This window comes from Molothrus ater, chromosome 1 (genome assembly GCF_012460135.2).
Source record: "Molothrus ater isolate BHLD 08-10-18 breed brown headed cowbird chromosome 1, BPBGC_Mater_1.1, whole genome shotgun sequence".
In the NCBI taxonomy this organism is placed as follows: Eukaryota; Metazoa; Chordata; class Aves; order Passeriformes; family Icteridae; genus Molothrus; species Molothrus ater.
The window spans coordinates 135,340,622-135,362,027 of NC_050478.2; the positions used below are offsets into that span (position 1 = coordinate 135,340,622).

General features: G+C 40.3%; 1 protein-coding gene across 3 annotated transcripts; it reads right to left on the reverse strand.

Moving 5' to 3' along the window:
* Positions 1 to 340: 340 nt before the first annotated feature.
* CA2 (carbonic anhydrase 2) lies at positions 341 to 17,954 on the reverse strand. Of its 3 annotated transcripts, none has more exons than XM_054514513.1 (7): positions 17,645 to 17,954; positions 16,521 to 16,718; positions 7,046 to 7,164; positions 5,541 to 5,633; positions 4,711 to 4,773; positions 3,514 to 3,669; positions 341 to 1,197 (listed from the first exon to the last, which is right to left on the reverse strand). In XM_054514513.1, the coding sequence occupies exons 1-7, from the start codon at positions 17,937 to 17,939 to the stop codon at positions 1,078 to 1,080; spliced, it is 1,044 nt and encodes a 347-aa protein (XP_054370488.1). In that variant the 5' UTR covers positions 17,940 to 17,954; the 3' UTR covers positions 341 to 1,077. The 3 variants fall into 3 exon arrangements, with proteins under 3 accessions (XP_054370488.1, XP_036257294.1, XP_036257303.1); XM_036401401.2 differs by lacking the exon at positions 17,645 to 17,954 and adding an exon at positions 17,232 to 17,382; XM_036401410.2 differs by lacking the exons at positions 16,521 to 16,718; positions 17,645 to 17,954 and adding an exon at positions 9,298 to 12,272.
* Positions 17,955 to 21,406: the final 3,452 nt, after the last annotated feature.

A 21,406-nucleotide genomic window follows, 5' to 3' on the forward strand; every position in this document is an offset into this window, starting at 1 on the left:
GCAAATTAATTTAAAAAGTAGCACCAAAATCTAGCCCATTCTTCAATAGAATTTTGTTCAAAAGTTTTTTGAGGGCATCTTTCATTATACATTCAAATTTGATGATTTGAGCAATCATTTGTAGTGATTGCTCAAAATTATCACTTCCTTCTGCTATCAGAGAGAAGATACCTACTTAGAGAAAATTTCTTAACATATCCATATAGTCTTGCATTCATGTTCAGTGTCACTGAAGCTAATTCCCAGTGTATGTATTTAGTAATTATGTTTAATATGCAACCATGTGAACAGATTAGTGACTCCTTACCGAAATTAAAATAATAGCAGGGAAGGAAAAAAATAGAAGTATAGATTTATTAGAGAAGTTATCTAAAATACAATATTATTTTCCTTTTTAAATTAGAACATATATTATTTCAATGAAAAGATATTTTGTATCATTTCTATGGTAATAACAACTTTTAAAGAAAACATTTAATTTAGAACATTTTTAATTAAAAAACCCAACACTACCATTAAGACGTAACTAAGGCTGTTGACAGCACGGGTAAAAATGCAAAATAGTCTCAAAAATATTTACATGTCAGTTTCTTAAAATCTAAGAAGTCTAATTCTAAATATTCATTTTGCTTAACTTTCTCAAAATACCTTTTTCTCTAAATTATAGCTAGATTCTGTATACCTGTGCTTCTTACAGAGCTTCAAGTTATCGTTAGTTACGTGTACTATCACACCAGTAGATGAGGTTTCTTAAAATGGCTTATTCTGCTACCACCATATCCTCTCCCAAGTGGCCAACTTACTGTTATACCAAAGTGTCAGTCGCAGTAATAGTCACCAAAATGCACACAGCCACCCACCCCCTGCCTCCCCCAACCCCACACCTTAAGAACCCTTTCCCATTCAGCCAAGAGCCTTTCACATTTCAATAGCTGGCATTTCAGATGCAGAGCAAAAGAAAGTAAATGGATCTGGGAGACAAGATGTTGCCTGGGCACACACGGCAAAGTTTGATTTGGGCTTAGCAAAAGGGGCTCCTCACAAACACAGCAATTCCTAACACTCTCAGCACTGAGGTTACTGGAAGGAGGCTCTGACTTCTCTGCTCTTCAAGGGCTGACATGGGCGCCAGTTGTCCACCATATGGCACACGGGCTCATTCTCAGCATTGAAGCAAAGGCCACGGAGTTTGCACATCTGTGGGGAAAGGCACAAATATCCTCAAATGCATCCTCTCATTTCAGCAGGACTTTTTGAAACTACACATCTTGGGCCTGAACCAGAGCTCTGACCCAAAGTTTTGACAGTACTAGTAGCCTAGACATGGCATCAGCACATACAGGTCTGCATTTCACCCACACCATTTCCAGCCTTGACATAGCCCCTCCTGTCCACAAAATATCTTGGCAAGAACTGTGAAAGCACAAAAAAACAAGGACATAGACATGCATTTTCTGAACTCTGCAAGCAAAGAGCTATTTGTCCTTGATCCAGATATGAATTGAAATCCTTTCAGAATCCTCTGCAAGTTATACAGTTTTGGCTGGTTTTTTTAAGTCCACTTGAAATAATAACAATTAAAAATGGCTTTACCCTTGGGTCAAAATAAAGCTGTTGAATGAATTCAAATTATCCTGATTTACAAAGGCCATGAGGGGAAAACTGCTTCACATCAACAGGAGCATACTGTATAACTATGGTACTTGTTCCTAAAGTACAACTGGTGTTTTCATAATCTGATGTAAAAAAAGCACCTTTATGTCTAAATAGGAATCCCCAAAACTCACAAAAATATTGTGCCAAATAATAACCCACCCCAAACATAATCTCACACGGACAGGTAGAAGTGCTGATGAATGTATGTAGGTGGGACACAGGATTTCCTACAAATCAGGTTCTAGACCAGGTTTTTTCACATTCAAGGAAAAATGGCCTCAGCAATGGCCTGTGTCCTCTGGACTTCACCTTCAGGACCAACCAGAACAAAGTTTAGAGCTCAACCTCTGACAGGAACTGCTGTGTCACAACAAGTGATAGCAGGCTTGTTATACCCTACTGTTATATTCAGCTTCTTTTCAGCTTTGGAAAACCTCATCACCTTAAACCTTGAATCAATACTCTTATATGTGGTTTCTTGTTTTGATCAGTGTGGGAATGAAAAGGTAAACTGCCACACAGTGTGGAAATATTGATGATAACATGGAGGGATGTGTAAGGGAGAAATAAGTGGTAACTTTTACCACTTGTAGGTGGTTGGAGTAGGTAGAGTAGAAAAAAACCACTATTTTGGTAGGTGTGCTCCTGCCTTATAATAAAATCATATTTGCAAACTTTGGATTATCAACAGTGATAGGAATAGTTTGGAGTAGTGTCAACTTTAATGCTCCCTTGCAGTTTACTAAAGACAAAAATCAAAATCAATCACTGCTATAGTTATTACTTCCAATAGATCTTCTTCATCACATATTCTATCTTTTATTATGTTAACTTCTAAAACAGCTCAGTTGCATTTTCTTTCCTATTAGAAACCCCCTAGAATTAGGTGCAGGTTGTTAGCATGTCTACCATCAATAAAAGATCCTTAGGAATTTCAAGGTTAAACTAAAGCCCTTCAGGGTTGTTTTGTATCTATAGGCTCTAGATTCTATTTATATCTCTCAAGCTCACAGATCTGAACCCAAAAATGGAATCTTGCCTGTACTTAATTTCATTAATGGATAGTACGGAAAGCTGTGGGCAGGAGTGATTTAATCTGTGATTTAACTCTTCCTACTAGGAAGACTATGATCCTCAGGCTGGTCAAAAGAGTATTTTCTTAGGCAGCAGACTTCTGGAATTTGCAAATTTTGCCTCTTCCAAACAACGGGAGCTTTGTTAGAATCATCACAAAGCTGCGTAGGATTTCCCAGTCTGTTCTGTGACAAATAACTTGCAAAAAGAGCTCAGTGTCCTGGAAATGCTGGAAAATCAACGGATCAACTACAGCTCTACTGTACTCTTGACAACTACTACTCACAGTGTGAGACTGTGGATGCACCACACATGGTCCCCAGGTGCTTTGTAAACCTGGTCTTTTCAGGGCAAGCAGACCCAGAGAGGTAATTGCATGTACAGCAAACCTGCTGATGCTCACAATACATGCTGGAATAACTCTGCATGTGCAAATGGTCCCTTCATGCATGCCTCAATTTTCCAGATTTTTACCACATGACAGTTCTAACCATGTATCCGGAAAATGTCTGATAATTTTTTCAACTTCCCCCCATCTTCCCTGGAGTGCCCAAAGAGAAGACAGCCTTACATTCCACAGCAAACTACATCCACAGGCAGAAGCAGAGTCCTGTCAGAAGAGGATTACCACTTCAGATAGATATTTTTGACATGTGATGCTAGCTAATACCCTGCACAGCTCTGCACTAACACTGCCACTTCATAGATCACCTGGTGGGATGAACTGAAGCCATCAGTGCAACTCCAGTACACATCTACTGGCACCATCCATTGGAAACCTACCTGCTCAGGGCTCACAGTGATGGGCTCCTTCAGAACGTGCCAGATCACACATTCAAGCAGTGGTGGAGTTGTCAGTGAGCCAGGGTATGTCCAGTAGTCTCTGCATGCAGGAAGGAGTCCAGTGGGGTCAAAATTTGTAAAGGAGGCTTGTTTTCCCTACAATAAAGTAAGCAGATGGGCTGATGTCAGGGAGAGAACATATACACACACTAGGATTGCAGTAGTGAAGTCTCCTAGGAAAGCTCCATGGTTGTAGAAAGGCAAAAATGGAATTTGGCATCAAGTGTTGCATGCCAACTATAGTACCTTTGGGATTAAATACTCTCAGCAAGAGTATATTGTATATACTCTTATATATCTTGTATATTTCTTACAAGATTTTCAAGATATTGCTTCTCATACCAAATGCTGCATTTATGTTCCTTAGTCTTAGAGATAAGATTTAACCTTGCCTGAAAAACAATGAGATTTGAGATGCCTCATACACTGATAGCATGGCAAACACAGAACCTGTGAGACCTGTTGGAGAGTCCATTGCAGTAAGCAGCATTATCCCTTTACCACAAAGGGCGCCTGATGAGAAAGATGTCAGCATAGTTTCATTTTTTACCTTTCCTGTCCACATTTCTCATTGGCCTTTACCCACTATGAAGGTGCCTAATTACTCACTAAGTACTTTTATTTTCTCATTGCTCAGCAGACTAAAATCACACACACTGCACACAATATTTAAGACACATTTTCCCTAAATTATATGTACTGATCAAACCGTTTATCTGAACTCTCTCTAGAAATAACGAAGAGAACATGCCCTCTTGGAAAAAGGAAATTTAACCCACAGATGCACAGAGGGGAAATGCCTTTTCCATCTGTTACCACAGATGAGAAAGAGCACCTGTAGTTTAGATTAGGAAGATGAATCCTATCCTATAGGCTTAAATACAGTTAAAAGACAGAGAAATGTAGTTACAAAGATAGGAAATAATCACTGTTTCTAGTATTCCATGCTCTCTACCTCAACTTCATTCCAATCTGTTTTGCTTTTAGATTTATAGGAGCACCTTTGCTGATGGCAGGAAGTTTGTTTTACTTTCATGCATGCAGAAGGCTGGGAAGAAGTAAAAAACTCTACTTTCCAAAAAGGATAACTTAGCACAGTTGTGATGGGTGTCCATCAACACAGACAGCAAGTATTACCTTGGTTTGAATGGAGCTCAGAGCATCCACAACCTTCTGCATCTCAGGCTTGGCATTTCCCACCTGTAACACAAACCATAAAAAAATAAAAATCACCATGCATTCTCATGACACCTTTAGTTTTCTGTTACAGTTCTCAAGGAAACTTTTTTTTTTTCAGCTGCATTTCATTACATAATAGGAGTATTACAGTGTAAGTGACTTAAACAGGCTCTGTAAAATCATGCCAGTTGACAGTGAGCACAAATGGGTCAGCCAAGGACATTGGACACAATGAAGCTATTTTCATTTACAGTGTGTGGATTTATTTTTGGACCTAAGCTGTTCTTCTTTTATGGAAGTCACCCTCCCAATAAAATAGTCACCCTCAGTGAGGCCAGGATGGAATACTACGTACTGCTGGAGCAGACATCTCTTCAAGCTAGCTGCCAAGACAATTCAACTAATGCAAAACACAAAACCCTCTGGCATTTAACAATGACAAGAAAAGGAAAACAGGTGTTATTTAGGCTGGTCACAGTGCAGATGCACACACACAACTTGGTCAGTTATGCACATCACCTTTCACTGGTAAGGTAGCATCACTGTCCTGACGAAGGCAAGAATGCTGCTACAGGGCTGCCACAGTGATGGATGGCAGTCACACTCCATGGCCAGTGTACAATTTTTATAGATAAAGGAAGGTAAGAATTTGGAGCACCACCTAGTTTGGTATGGATTTGGGTGGTACAGCACAATGCTGCCTTATTCTCTATTTTCTGCTCTTAGGCTCTCCCCACAACACAATGAATTTGCTGGACAAATAATAAAAAAGTAAAAGTTTAACAAACCTTCATGAAGATGCCCACCACCGCTAAACCATCAGGATGCTTCACAGCTTCAGCAAATTTACCATATTTTACATTCCAGTGAACAATATGGAGCTGGGGGCAAGAAAACAAAGAAGCACTGTGAAGATGATATTCCATCCAGAATACTTCACAAATAAAGATGCAGGGAAGTAATTTATTAAGAGCAAGATGGTGTTTTACTGCTGAGGTTTGAAAGCTTTTGTGTACACAGTTAAGAATTTGTTGAATTATTTATCTACTTTAAAGATTCATCTATTCAAAAAGATTTCTGTAATGTGTTTTATTTTGCTCCTCACTCCTAGTCTCTGGTGAGTTTTAAAGGCAAACTGTGGCTGTATCATTCTGCTTTTCATGTGGTGAAACTCCTGTTATCTTCAGCATAAATTTTTCTCACATACAGCCCACGGGATTTTGATGTAGTATTTTAATGCTATATATCCTGGAGTTCTGAGCACAGTGACATACATTGCCAGTGTCAGAAGAAGCAGAGAAGACACATTAACTACAGATTTGACTCACAATTTGGAAGGTTTTTTTTAATAAAAGCCAGTCCTGCCCTTTACTGGAAAGGCTTGGAAAAGAATATGAAATTAATATCCAGATCATGTTATCCAGGATGTTACTTTCTTTTTAATTTCCAAGTTATTTCTAATTTAAGTTCATCAGGCTGTTTTCCCACATCTGCAAGTCAAGTTGAACAAGTAACTATGGTACTGTGAAAGACAGAAGGTAATTGAAGTATCTCAGATAAGACAAAAGCTACTTCCCTCAGGAAAAAACAGCAGAGCCAATGAATTTGTGGAGCAGTTTCTTTTATCTGTCAATGCAAATCACAGGTATATTCCACAAATATATATTTATGAATATATTCTAGAAGTCAGTCACAGAAACCAGAGGTAGATTTCTAAACAGGGGATGAGGAAAGGTGAGATGCAAGGCACTAAAGTCACTCAGTTTCTGTATCAGACTGTAATATGGAGTCTTAAGTGGTCTGAGGGACACCTGGAGTCTCAAGGGATCACAAAGAGTGCCAGACAGTAAGATTGCACTTTACTGTCTGCCTTCTTCATAGCTCTCCTTGATTCTTTGCCACCAAAATATGAAAATATCTGCACCAAAATTATTCTACTGCTCTTATAAAGACCTCTGGTATTAAAAATTGAAGCTAGAAAAAGGGGATGTGCATGTATAGATGTGCTACAATTCTCTTTTTTCATAATTTCTGAGAGTCATAGAGAAAGCAGAGAAAAATACAGGTATTATTAATGTGGGGTTTTCTGTTTCTCTTTGACATGAAGTAGCTGAGAAAAATTACAAGCCTAATGTCCTGCTCTTGCAAGGACTATGTTCTAAGGTGGCATCATACCAAAATTGTCTATGGTAACCTTCTCCTGTGAGGATCTGTAGTAAGTGCTACTGTGGTGGAATACTTAAAAAAAAACAAACCTCATTATACAAAGAAGACTGGAGAAGGTAAAGCCTACCTCTGCATCATACTTCACACCATCCACAGTGTGCTCAGATCCCTGGCCATCACAGGATCCCCAGTGAATGTGAAACTGCACCAGCCTGTAGACTCCATCCAGCGCTCCTCCTTGCACCACTGCAAAATAAAAGCAAATTACATAATTTTTGTTATCAAGTCTCCCTTCAAACTGAAACAACTATCTCAAGTCTTTTATGTGATTTACAGTTCATTGCATGCTGCCATGCTACTCCAGATCATCCTCAATGGTACATTACTGCAATACACCAAAATTGATAATAAATGCATAAAAACGTAAGTGACTTTACAGTGAGCATCTCATCAGCAATTTAACAGGCATGCTAGTATTACAAGTGATGAGGGAAGATGTAACTTTTCTGTCACCAATAGATTAAAAAAGCCCTTTGTAAGAGGCCCATATAGAATCATCCTAAGGAAGTACATTTGAAGACTGAATCATCTTCCATGTACAAATGTAGTCTGTTCTTTTATTTTAGATACTTCATCCATTTAGGCCTTAATCCTGCAAATCCTGTGGCAGATTGGATTGAGTAAAATGATTTTGGTTCCAATTTAAACCTGAAAACCTGTTAGCCATGGGTTAGCCTTCTTGCAGCAAGGTAAAGCACTAGGCACAGGACAAGACAGTGCAGAGATGTGAATTCAAATCTCTTGTCCTTCCCATTGTGGTAAAAATGGCAATGCTTACACAGATGGACTTTTTGGAAATGAGTTGTTTATTTATGCTCTCCATTATCTGGCATTACTTGTGCTATGGGGCTGCTCTGAGTGAAGCTCCCAGACACACTTTTAATTATACAAGAGCAAGCTCCCTTATTCTGCTTGTTAGTTTTACCCTTCTACTCCAGCTGTGACCAATCACCATTGTGATTTGCAGGATCAAGCCCTACCATTGCAAAATGCTGAGGGCACAGACAATGTCTCCTCCAGTGCAGCATAAAGCACAGAATAATAATAAATAGTTCTATTAAATAGAGGTATTTATCTAAGTTATCAGAGAAAGGTTTCACACCAGTTTGTGGTTTGGTTGAGGATTTTTTCATTTTCCCCCCCAAGCATCTCAAATCCAAATTCAAAATTAAATCTTTAAGTTGTTGTTATTTAAAAATTTAAAAACAAAAAGTAATTTGAAGTGTTAGATATTTTAAGAAACCAATTTCTCTCTATAAATACCTATATACAATAAAGTGACAGAAGAGTGCTGACATCAGATAGTACATGTAAGTGTGCTCTGTGTATGTGCCAAAAAATGATTCTGTGGAGTAAAGGTGCTTTCCTCTCAGTCTGCAATTAGTCTAGACATTAGCACAATACGTGCATGTGTGAAAACATGTATCAAATGCTGACTGGGAAAGGTGGCTGCAGGTTTGAAAAAGTCCCATTATATACAAGCATGGACAACACTAGCCATAGATATAAGCAATAAGGTGAGAAAGATTTCACAAAAAATTTGCAATACATGAAATTGAAGTAGGATTTCTTAAAAATATGTTAGTTTCCACCAGTGTTCCCTATGCATGCAAAATTTGGGTTCAGTGGACAAATCTAGAATTTGCCAAGGGCTCCTTTGGTAAATATATGTAGAAATCTCCCAACATGTATCTTTATCTGAAAAACATGAATAGATGTTCCACTGCAACCTATGTAATTTCCAATACTGTAGTCAACAGACCAGGTCTTGCCCTATCTATTTCCAAGTTATGTGATCTTAAGAAGAATGTCTACTTTAAGTAATCAAATAGGAACTTATCTTATTCTACTTCTACATTTCTGCGTGTGCTAGTTTCCAAGAAGCGTAAGTGTTTCAAGCACAGGGCTACAAATCTGAGTACTTGTTTCAGAACAGCAGCTGTAGAAAGGCATTAGTTCCTTTTGGAAATGAAGTAACTGGTTACTGTGTCTTTACAGATACAAAATCATTTAATGTATACAATGTCATGTTTCATTTTAAAATGATGCCATGGAGTTACAATGTTTCAGTTCCTTTTGCTCACAGTCTCGCCGGTTGTTGCAGGTACAAATGGACTGAGGTTCCGTCACTCCTTGACCTCAGAAAGCACTAGCACAGCACAGGTTAATCTGCCATTATTAATCAATGGAAAGCATGCTGAAAAGCAGAACCATGCAATGTTCTTGAGTTCATTTGCAGTGTTATTTCTCCACACAAAGTTTGCTATAGTCTCAAAACCCCAAAAGATGCAGAAAAATCTCTTTGCAGTTTTTGCTTACTTTTCTCATTCTGTGGTTCTCAAATCCAGCACTAGCTTATTTTGACTCACAGCAGAGCATTCAAAGAAAGTAATAATTAGATTAGTGTGAATGAATACAAATCCAGCAGGCTTAATTACAGAATGACCCTCTTGTTCTAGCCTATGTTAAACAGTTATTTTATTTTTAACACTTCTCAGTCTTTCCAAGAAAGTAAAACTAAACTTAAAAGGCAAAGTAGGAATGATAGAACTGCTTTTTTCTTCAGAGCAAGCTTTTCAAACCATAGATAAATGCTACCAGCTTTTGCAATATAAAAGTCCACAGAGAATCAGAACATTGTTACCAGCAACTTCCCTGTCTTTGTTCCATCTGACAGGAATATCAATTTGAGGCCATGTTGAAAAAAGTCCAACCTTTCCATCCCTTTTTTAAAAAGAATGGGGAAGTTCTGATCTGCATTGGAGCATTTCATCATTCGCTCCCTCACTTTTGAAATCAGTATTAGTGAAAACCATCCTGAAAATACCTATGTAGCTGAGATCCTTTCTGTTTTATAGCACAGCTTCAGATGCAACACTGTCTGAAGACAGCACAAGAGAAGCTGAAAAAACATTATTTGCTCACAGATTCCATTTACTCAAGACAGTTATCATAACCAAGAGGTGTTACAGCCCAAGAGGTGACAGTTTGACAGTGCCCGTTCTTCTTTTCCACTATTAGACACTTATTAGACAGATTTGGAGCTATTTTCCTTAGATTAAGAAAAAGTAATTTTTTTCCATGACCATTCTTCTACCCTTTACTGGAAAAGTTATACTAGCAACATCCAGTAATTATATTTCACTGTTAAATGTTCTTGTAACTTGGTCTAAATTAGGTGAACACAAGTATTAAAAACATTAATTCAGGAAGTCAAATAAGCACCCAAACTCTTCCATTTATGTGACTCATACCAACTGTGGGATACAGAAGGTGAAGTTTGTTTGACTCAATTACACTTTCTTGGGATATTTGAAAACACAGAGAAATCAAAGGGTGTTTTGTTGCATCTGGTACAGCTGTTTAACCGAGGCTACCCACCTTCACTGTTCTATTTAAAGGAATGTTGGTGAACAGTTATCCTTCCAATGTAAAAAGAACAGCCTTGTAAAAAATACTGTGGACCACTTCATACCTTTTTTCAGGCTGTGACAGCATCCACATCTAAATTTCTGTAGGAATACTGTGGGAATTCCTGTTATTAATTAACTCCTATGGATTGTTCTCTTTATACAGAGCAGAAGACTAATACACCTCATAAAGCCAATAAACATGTCCAAGGATTAATCAAAATGGAGGAACTACAAGACTGTTTAATAAGTTAGGCTGAATTCCTTTATGTCATACAAATTAATGTGACAAGAAAAAAATACTACTGTAAAGTTTGTCAATCTGAGAAAAATGCAGAATGAGAAAATGTTCTACAAATGAGAATCACTGAATACAAAGCTCTTTCCAGTAGCTGAAATAATGGGTCCACTAGAGTATAGTAGATGTCCAAAAACTCCAGACTTGGAGAATTAATTCTAATTGAGATTCTACCAAACAAAAACCCAGCAGCAGGGAATTTCCAGCATCTACCTTGAGCCCTCTTACACACACACTGCTTCAGCACAAAGAAAACCATGATTTTGTATCAGCCTACAGTAGGTGTGATGTCTAAATCATATTCTAGGCATATATTTATGTTAACATATGCATAGTACATACATTAGTGCTAACATTAGGTGAGCTTTTGTGCGTACACAGACATCTGTGCAATGGAAAACAGGACGAAGAGACGAAGCAGATGAAGCATTACTTGAGGCAAGAAAAAAAACCTACTTGAGCACCATGTACTATTAATGACATGAAAAAGGCTCTTATGAGGATGCTCAGGAATTAGCCTTGTGTTCTTATGCAAGGATGGGCTTCCCATCTGACAGACTAGAGTTCAGTTAGGGTGAGCTGCCACTTCTGTGAAACGTGGAGTACAGAGAGTCACATTTTGTGAGATGTTTCCTTCTTTACGTTATCTCTTTCAGACATTCCTCCTAGGACATTGTATCAAGACAGCACTGAAGCATCTGACTATAGGGCTCATATTTGCAGAAAACATCTGTAATGGGTTTCCCTATGAGAAAAAAAATTGGTATATCATAAGGCAAAAATCCAAAAAAACCTACTTCTGACATTGCTAGAAACTTAGCCTGATAAGGATAAGGATGTTCCACAGAGATAGACCAGAATGAAACAGCTGCCAAAACACAGCAAGTCCTGAAGACGTGTGTGTCTGCAGCAGGTCAGTGGTTCCAATTCACCTCAGTTGAACTATTTCACCCAGACTGAGCAGCAGCCAGGAAGACGCTGAGCTGCTTCAGGATACAAAGTAATTTAGGTTCTTAACATTCCTCCAACTCCCTGGGACCAGCAGAGCTTATTTCTCATGTAGTCTCTTAAACAAAAATTCTCTGAGAATCATAAGATGCTGTACTGAGTCTCTGACCAGCCTTCTGCCCTCACATTTCACACTATATTGGCTTACAACAACTTTGAGAACCAAGCTGGAAGAATTAAAATTCTCTTGAAAGTATCAACTGATTTAATTTCTAATAGTAATACTTGAATACTAATGCAGTGGCTGCTCATTGTACTGAAAATTGTGTACTGGACAGTGTTCATACTACACTCAGATCTAATGAAGGACTAGCAAACTCAAGGTGCGAGCACTGCCTCTAAGTATGCAGCAGTCCCTCATGCCTGTAAGTAAATAAACAAATTATCAGCTGAGAAGAGTGGTAATCATGACATCTGGCACACAGCTTCATTACAGCTTAAAAATAAACTTTTCCAAGTGGCCCCAGCTGATAACAGCTGACTAGTTTCTCCTGGTTTTGCATTAAAAGCCCCTCTAGAGGAGGGATTAGCAAAAGGAAAGGAAGGAAGTTCCCATGATTGTTAAATTCACAATCCAAGGCAGATTTCTGCTCAGAAATTGCATGTTAATATTAAAAAAAAACAAAAAGAAAACCCAACCTCCCCCCCCCCCCCCCCCCCGAACAAACCAACCCCACCCCAGTGTAAACGAAGAAGGACACTTCTCTGTAAAGAAACGAAGACCTGAAACATGCAGGACTAATCTCATGCCCTCTCATCTTCCTTTCCAGTTCCTGGAAATACTGGAACTATTCAAGTTACTTGTTTATACAGACTTTGCAGCTTCTGCTGATCTCAATTCACAGGAAAAATGACTTAAAGATCACACGCCCTTGAAACCTCTGACTTTTTAGCCAAGCCATGCACAACATTACTTGTGACATAAGCAGGTGTCTGAATACAGTCCCCTAAATCTATAATCAGTCAGTTCTCTGATTCCAAAGGATCAACACACTCATTGCTTAAGCAATGTGGACCTTCAATGCATGACCCTATACTGATGACATGCAATATTATTCTGGCATGGTTAATATTGTATCTTTAGATCTGGGAAGCCTAAAAATAGACCAGTAGCAGTGACTTTGATTTAGAGTTGTGCCTTAAAGACAGCAGACCTACATGTTCCTTCTTTCATTTACCAGCTGAAGTGGAAGTGTAGAAGAGCAACAATGGCACTATTTTCAAAGAAACTCACTGCCAACTGAGCAGTGCTAATATACAGGCTCTTCAATAACTACTGTGACAAAACAGATTAGTTTATTTACAGTGAGTCATAATTCAAGACAGCTGAAGTGTATGCATTAATTTTTACAATTATAGAAAGAATCAGATAATATATTGGATTACAACTACTGAAGGACTCTCAAAGGGAGCTAGCATCAAGGTGAATACAGTATTTTCATTTTCAAGGTCTTCTCATAATTTTTAAGTTCTACTATGACTTAATATTTGCAAAAATGTCAGATTTACTTGGGACACTGACTTGAACTTCAATACTCTAGCTCAGCAACAAGAAGGAAAAAATTAAGTGACTTAGCCACAAGCATAAATTACCAGCGTATTTTTTCAAGTCTGTAGAGTTTGACACCATAGTTTCAATTCACTTCTGTCAGGTTCTACAGTTAAAATATGCTATTTTAACATACTTGTTATAGAATAAATTCATGGCTAATTGACTTCTTTTATAAGCTCATCAAACACTTGGTCAGAAAATGCAGAATACAGAGTCTACTCTTGTGAACATGTCTTACTTGAATTTCAGAACTTAGATAAATTCTCAAAGACTCTCTGGAAAAACTCACATAGAGAACACACTTTATGTGTGTTACAAAATCTTTCAGGCTCTTGAGGGTTTTTTGAGCAGAGTCACGTCCTGTGGTTTTATGGCTCTGAGAGGTCACTATTTACTTCTGTCTTTTAAAGTGAGGGAAGTGATACACAAGTCTTACAGAAGACTGGAATATGCAACATTTAATATGATAAAAGAAGTACCCTTAATGAGACTCCTTTGCTGTAAAGTTCTTGTATTATAGTTACATATCCTATTTTAAGAGTTATCATCATCAGCTGCTTCACTCATACATGTAGGGTCTGGTTCCATTAGTTCCATTACGAGAGTAGATAAACCTGAATTCAAAGTTTTATTCCTAGTGACACTTTTATCATAATGACTTCTGGCTGTCAAAATGAAGAAGAAATTTTTGAAATTAAAGAATTTTGAAGATGAATACCTACAAATACTTTATGTTCCACTACTATTAAAAGACAGTGGACATGAAAATTAAGAAAGCAACTGCAAGAACTGACTAAGTAACAACTGAATGGGGAAGTTCAGAGTTCAGTTTCTACATACAAACCCAAGAAAGCATTCCAAAAGGCTCCAAGCATACAAAATAGAAAATACCTCTTTTCTTTATGCTATTACTACCTGCTTAAATTGCAACTGTATATTTTTAATTGTATTATTTATTACATTATCATTAAATATTATTTATTATCTTTTAAATTGCATTTTGTCTATTCAGAAGAGCAGGAGTGATCAAACAGACACTAAGACTAGAACTGCTGTTCAGCTGGCTCCAGTGTTGTTAGTTATGAGACTGACGGTTCTTAATGGAATGGATCTGCTTTGCGTGCAGTTACTCATCTTGAAGATTATTCACAAACAATGATCTTATTACTTCATTTTGCGCCTACTACTACAGATAATTCATTACCACATAGGGGACAGCTCATAGAAACAAGCAATACAGCCTGTGGGAAGTATTTACAGGATATTATTCCATTGTCTTCTGTAAAACATACCAGCACATCACATAACCTCACATAGCTTCTCCCTGTGATTGTTGTGTGATGTCTAAGGAAGAACTGGGTATGCACATTTGAGTCTCAAATTCAGAATCAAGCAGATACGAGTCAAAGACAGCTCTATTTTGTGTAAGGAAAGTAGGTTACCTAGTTAACCGCATACAAATGAAGCCATTAAGTGTGCTGCCAGGTAGATTCTATGCACTGTAAATTTCAATAGGAAGTCTAGTAGTGAATGATCCACCCTACCCAGCTTCACAGAAATCTGTTTAGTGGTTTTTGTTTCTAAAGAATAATAATTTTTTGCTTCACTAATAGAGATACTGAGAATATTTCTACTTGCATCTCCTATCCTCCCACTCTGAAAGCCGTGTCACTGCATATTTGTCAAAGGATCCCTGTCACAGATGTTCTGGTTCTGCACTGACTTCTCATAAAGAGCATTCTTCCTGCAGACGTTCTCTAAATTATTTTATGTTCCTGCCATTTTTTCCTCACAACCAGATTTTCACAGTTCTTTCCAGACTTAGGTACACACCAAATGAACAAAATAGCTTTTTTACTCTATGGAGACCTGAACCTGATTCCTTTGGGCTCAGTGAGAGCAGGATGGCAGCAAGAGTAGACTTGCATGTATCTGGTAAGAAAATCTTTTTTTTTTTTTGCATTGGGTCATTTATCTTATTCTCCATGACACTGTTAGGTTGAACACAATGCAGCTCCTTAAGCTTCCCAGTGTTTCAAAAAAATAAACAGACGTCAGAATACTTTTTTCCTCTCCTTTTTAAAATATCAATATTGACACTTTTTGTAAATGATATATGGATCTATGTGTATTTATACAACTGTTAACACTTATATCTGACCACCTAATTTTGTCCAGCATAAAAACTATAGTTAAAATACAAAGTCAAATTCTTAGAGCACTACTGAATTTCTGTTATACCACTGTATTACATTAGTTACAAAAATCTCGTATTTTTAGTAGGCACAGATCATTTGGTTTCAGCACCATTCCCTAAATGACATGCCCAACAAAACACTTAGGAAAAATAGGACACTTGCTCAAGCAAGTTAAATCAGGCAGTGTATAGAGAAGGCAGTGACTTACAACAGGATTGTTTTTGTTGTCCAAATTAAAAAATAAAGGCACATTCATTGTGGCAGGGTGATGACTTCTGCAAATGCAGCCATATGAAAAACTACAATCAAAGACAACATACAGAACCCTTGTTGCAAGGACAGCTTGGATTCAGTCTGCCCATCAGAAAGGCTGCTCCTTTCAGTAAGGATTACTAAGGTTTTGCAGGATTCCGTGCTTAATTTCACCACAGATCACAATGAACAGCAAGGGACTGTGGACCTGACTGCCTGCTAACAAACTTTGTAGGAATGCGTCAGACACTATCTAGAAGCCCAGCATCAAGAAACACCAGGGATAATGTTTTTTTTGACTTACAAAAGAACAGAGGTATTTTCTAATCATTCCTCTGGTTCTGTACTAACCTGGGAGCATATTGGCTTCAGAAACATGAAATAATATTTTGATAACCAAAGAAACTATTTCCACTTCAAGTTGTTAACTGCAATCCTTTGCTATTCTAAGGCCATTTTCTTCCTACAATATATTTTGCCTCTTCTTTTAACCATTTGATCAGTGGCTTATGATAATCTATGCCTAAAATTATTCCTGTCAAATACTTTTAATTTTTTTTCCACAGCAAAGTCCTTATCCCAATCCTTCTGATTTATACCAAAAAAACCCAATTCGCCTCACTGAAGTTTAGCTACCTAGGCAGCCTTAGTTTTCTTCTAACGGAATCTCAGTTTCCTGTTTGCTGAATCCTCACCTTACAGAAGCCAGAATATTTTGGTATATTTTCATCCTTAAAAAAACTTTTTAGATTTAGTATACATTTTAGTAAGTTTTAGTAGCAATTTCTGCTATTTCCCTCCTGCACACGAAGGTGAGGACTCACCTGACTTGTCAGAAGAATCATCAAACTCCACGTTGAAGGAGTGCCCGTTGTTGACGATGTTTCTGGCCGTGCTGGGATCATAGCTGAAGCTAAGAGGCTTCAGAGAGGAGTCGTACTTGGCGGACTTGCGGCAGATGTCAATGGGGGACTGGCGCTCTCCATTGGCGATGGGAAAGTGCTCATGCCAGTGAGCGGGTCCTGTAAGACAGCGAAACGCAACTCAGTGGGAAAAGACACAAAGTTAGGGGGATAAAAGCGATAACTGTCCTTCTGGAAATCGGGATGTTCGGACTATTTCGAACACCAGCATCAGCCTTTAACCGCGTGCCACTTGTGTGGGCTGGCGGCAGCGGCAGCAGGGGCGAGCGGAGGTCCCACCTGGGCACCGAGGCACCCGGCAGCCGCACAGCCTCGGCGGCTGAGGCGGGGGCTGTACCGGGGAGTCCTCTGGGACACCCCGTCCTGTGGAGTAGCGCCGCGTTCCCTTCCCGAAGTAAAGGAATGTGAGCGGGGAAGCAGGAGATGCTCCGGCACAGCGTGCGGAGCGCCGGACGCGCTGCCCGGGCGCAGGTGCATTTCAAGGTTACGGGAAAAAGGCGCCACGAGCTCACTGCCGCTCCAGGCAAGGGCTCCGCGGGGCAGCAGCGGGCACGTCCCGGGCGCGGCTGCCGGGGACCTGCCGGCAGGTGTCCTGCACCGCCGGGCACTCACCGTCGTGGCTGCCGTATCCCCAGTGGTGGGACATGGTGCGCGGCCCTGCTCTGCCCGTGGAGGCTGTCACAGCACCGTGGCCACAGAGCTCTCTCAGGGGCTTTTATAGGCTCCCGCCAACTCCATGCCCTTCTCTGCGGCCAGAGGAGGGGTGGGGAGTGCGGGCGAGGGCGGAGGGAGACTCCGCTGGGGGCGGAGAGAGCGGTCCCTTATAATCCGCCATCGGCCGCGGAGCTGCGGCGGGCCCGGCGAAGAGCGCCCCCGGCAGGCGGGCGGTGCCAGGCGGGTCGGCGCGGCCGCAGGCAGGGCGGGGGTGCCGGGGCTGCCGAGGCCGCTGGTCCCCTCGTCCCCTCGTCCCCTCGTCCCTTCCGCGTCCCCTCCACCCTCCCGCCCTCCTTCCGCGCATCGCGCACCTGCGGGCGCTGCGGGGCGCCGTGACCTTGGGAGGTGCCGGCGGCTGGGCCGAGCAGCGCGCCGGGAGCCGGTGCGGGGCGGGCGGCGGGCGCAGAGTGCGGTGTGAGAGAGGGAGCGGGGGTGCGTCCGTCTGTCCCTCGGTCTGTGTGTGTGTCTGTGTGTACGTGCGGGTGCGCGGCGCGGCAGGGCGGTCGGGTGCTGCTCCCTGCTGGGAGCGGGGGGAAAAGAGGGAAGAGGGCAGCCCGGTAGGGCAGTTCGGCAGTGCCGGAGGGTCCTGCAGCCAGGGTTTGTCATAGGTGCCAGGTTTTGGAGGCGCAGATCGGCGGAGTTACGGAGAGGAGCTGTGGTGGGGCTTCAGGGGATCGGGGATGTCACTGCTTATTGCTCCGTAGTGCGTTATTCCTGATCGCCTCCGGAGAAGCTGCCGGTCGAGCTACGCTTACGTGTAATTCTTATCATTGAGGCATTACACACTTAACTGTGAGAGTGGCTCAGCTACCGCTCTCGAGGCTGGATTAGCGAGAACAAAACTGTGCAATACATATTTTAGATGTTTTCCTATTGCGCAACGCTCCGGTGTTCTGTGGGAGGACGGGAGGGATCGGACCTTGGCAGCCCTTCCAGCGGCGGCTCCGTTCCGCGCTGTGCCGGCTCCCCTCGGCCCGGCGCTGCGGTGGGGCGGGCTGGCCCCGAGGGGCAGCGCCTGCCCGAGCGCGCTTGCAGATGGTCCTGTTCGAAGGCTTTTCTGTGTCTGTCTTCTTCTGCTCGGAGCAGTTTTCGGTATCGAAATGACATTGTGACTTAACCCTATTTTCTTATTAAGATGGTTTGTTCAAATCTGGTTTTAATAGTGGTCTGTTGTGGTTTAACCACGGGGGTCTAGGTTCTGTTTTCAGTGAGGTCATTGTAAATCTAGAATAACAACACCAGAATGACTTCATCATTTACATTCAGCATTGTAAAATCTGTGTCTTTTGTTTGTATTTGTAAGAGGAGGGAGAAAAGTCTATTTGTGTAATGGGTACTATTGGTAACAGCAAATGTAACCAGCTGGAAATTGCTTACAAAAATTACAGGCATTTCTCAGACCCTTTCAAGTATAAGCAGAAAATATTTAAAGCTTATTAGTGATTAACACAGTGTATGTCCTAACATTTGCATGCTTCAATATGGTTTAGCGACCACAAAATGGAAATGTGATAGCAAAACTGTATACACAGAAGTTATTTAGAAGTGGCTGTGGCGTGGGATGTAGAACAACAAACGGAAATGCATGTTACACATTTATTAGTCATTCCTTGTTTGATCATTATAGATACTTTGTATCAATCACTTTAAAATCTGCCAGTTGTGCTATCCATCATATCAACAGTCAATAAATGCAGAGATACACAAATCCATATAGGTAAGAACCCTTTAAGAACAAAGCAAAAAACATCCCTTTATGTTGTAAGAAGGAATAAGATTTTGGTACCTTTCAGAAGATTTCCATCCATTCAATTTCGCTATTGAAAAAATCCATTCAGCCTGATTCTACTGTACTCTCACAAGTCAAGTTCCACTGATGTCAACAGGAGTACCATATAAAGGACAAGTAACAGGATTAAACATGACACAATGTTTGGCATGGTAGGCTTCCTAAAAGATCTTAGGGCTCTTACCAGGGAAATTAAGTCACCAGCATCACCAAGGGACTGGGATTTTTAATTACTTGAATCTTCATTTTCTTATCAGTAGATAAATTTGGTGTGTGCTAAGCACACAGACATAACATCCACAAATAGAAAGTCCAGTGCTCTTAAAATTAAATACCTATTTTCCTTGATCATTCAGCAGTACTTGCAGGCTTGAGCCCATGCCAAGGGCCTAATGAGAGCCTGGCATTCACTTGGGCTTGTTGATTCCAGCCTCTTTTCTGTCTCCCACCTGCATCAGACTCATAATCTGTGACTGTGGCTTTATGGCAGAATGCAGTGCCTCAGGCAAAGCCAAAAGCTAGCCCCAAGAGGAAGGTGGATACCAGAAATGGTGCAGTCAATAACACTGCACATGGGTGAAGCTGCAAGGCATGTTAGGAACAGCAAAAGGACACAATGCACATCAGCTCAGTGCCTGCAGCAGTTCAGGCTTCTCAGAGAAATCCAAACTCTGCTCCATGAGACTGCTCCTCCCTGCCACAGTTGTGATGAGGTCGGTGGAATGACGCACACCAGTGAGGCCTGCTTGCATGCACAGGATGTGTAGGAGCAGTTCCTAAAGCACACGTTCACAAATCCTGTGGCAACAGAAGCATTATAAATACATTTCAAGCAATACAAATACAGGGAACAGATTAGATAATTACTGTAGCCATTTGATTACTCATGACTGACATTAACATTTTGGGTAGAAAAGATGCCAGTGTAATCTTGTCTCCCTTTCTGTCACTACCAGTACCATTTACTGTGAAGGTTTTTAGAAACCAATAAAACCAGATGCCATTCTTCATCTCTCCTCAACTTCTTAGAGTCAGATCACATCCAAATGTGGTAAACAAATTGGTGTTCCTAGATTTGATGGTACTTCTGAATCATATTAAATACAAACAGAAGCACCATCAATAGCTTCAGTAAGTGCAAACTGTTCACTCATTCAGATGCCTTCATGCTGTTTATGATACTCATTCATGGCAAAGGACAGTACAAAGCCTGTACATCACTTAGGCCCCACTTGAATTCTGTTTTGAAGTTTTACATGTCACAGAACAGTTGATGACTCTGTGCACAGGAAGGGCACATCCTGTTTGTGTATGTTTTATGAAATTTCCTGAAATATATTTTTATTGTGATTATTATTACTTGTGAAGCACAGAAAATGTCAGTACAGATGGAAAATGGCACAGATGCTTCCATATCAAAGTCTTTTTTTTCTTAGTAAATTGCCAACTTCTAGTAGTACTCTGGCTGCAGGAGTGATGACATGCCACACAGGCTGTAACCTGCTAGACATTTTTAGCAGAAGTGCTTCCAGTGATTATGCTGTAAATCTACCTTTTAATTTTTATGGTAGATTTTCAACGCTGAAAATCTATTTGCAGTCTTTTTTTAACATTAACAGTCATGTTACTGTTCAGTGCTGAGCAAGATGCAGAAGAACCTTGCAGTGTTCTGATTCATTCTAGCAATTCTGTGAAAGTTAAATGCAATTATGAAAATAAAAGCAATTTTTGGTCCTCAGTCAGGTTAGAGTCCTTTCTTGTATTACAAAAATGATTGTTTACTACTAATTTCCAATGAGAGACTTATGCAAGTACTAGCAAGGCAAGCTTCATGGCACATCAGTGCAGTGGAAAAAGCCTGACTGCCTCTCTTGCTGAGTTCTAGCTACTGCTGATACAAGCCACTTCAATGCATTTTGAAATATCCATACACACTTTGAAATATACCACATTTAAGTAATCTCTACTGTAGAAATGAACAAGCTTGACTACATGAATAAACTTTATTTTCCAGACAAAAGCTATTTGTCATGATTAAGTGAAATTACATCCACTTGATAAAGCCCCTGTGCAGTGTAAAATTAATGTCAATAAGGACATTTTAGTTAAGTCCTTGCATCCTGCATCTTCTCATACCAGGCTAGTGTATTGGTTCACTAGCTGCCATGATGTGTTGAACTGTCTCACAACCTGGCCTTTAGGTGCTGGTCTTTACAGTTTCAGGTGCTATTTCCTTGCTCATGTGATAGTATGCCTTCATCCTCACATGAAGGTGTCTGTGGTC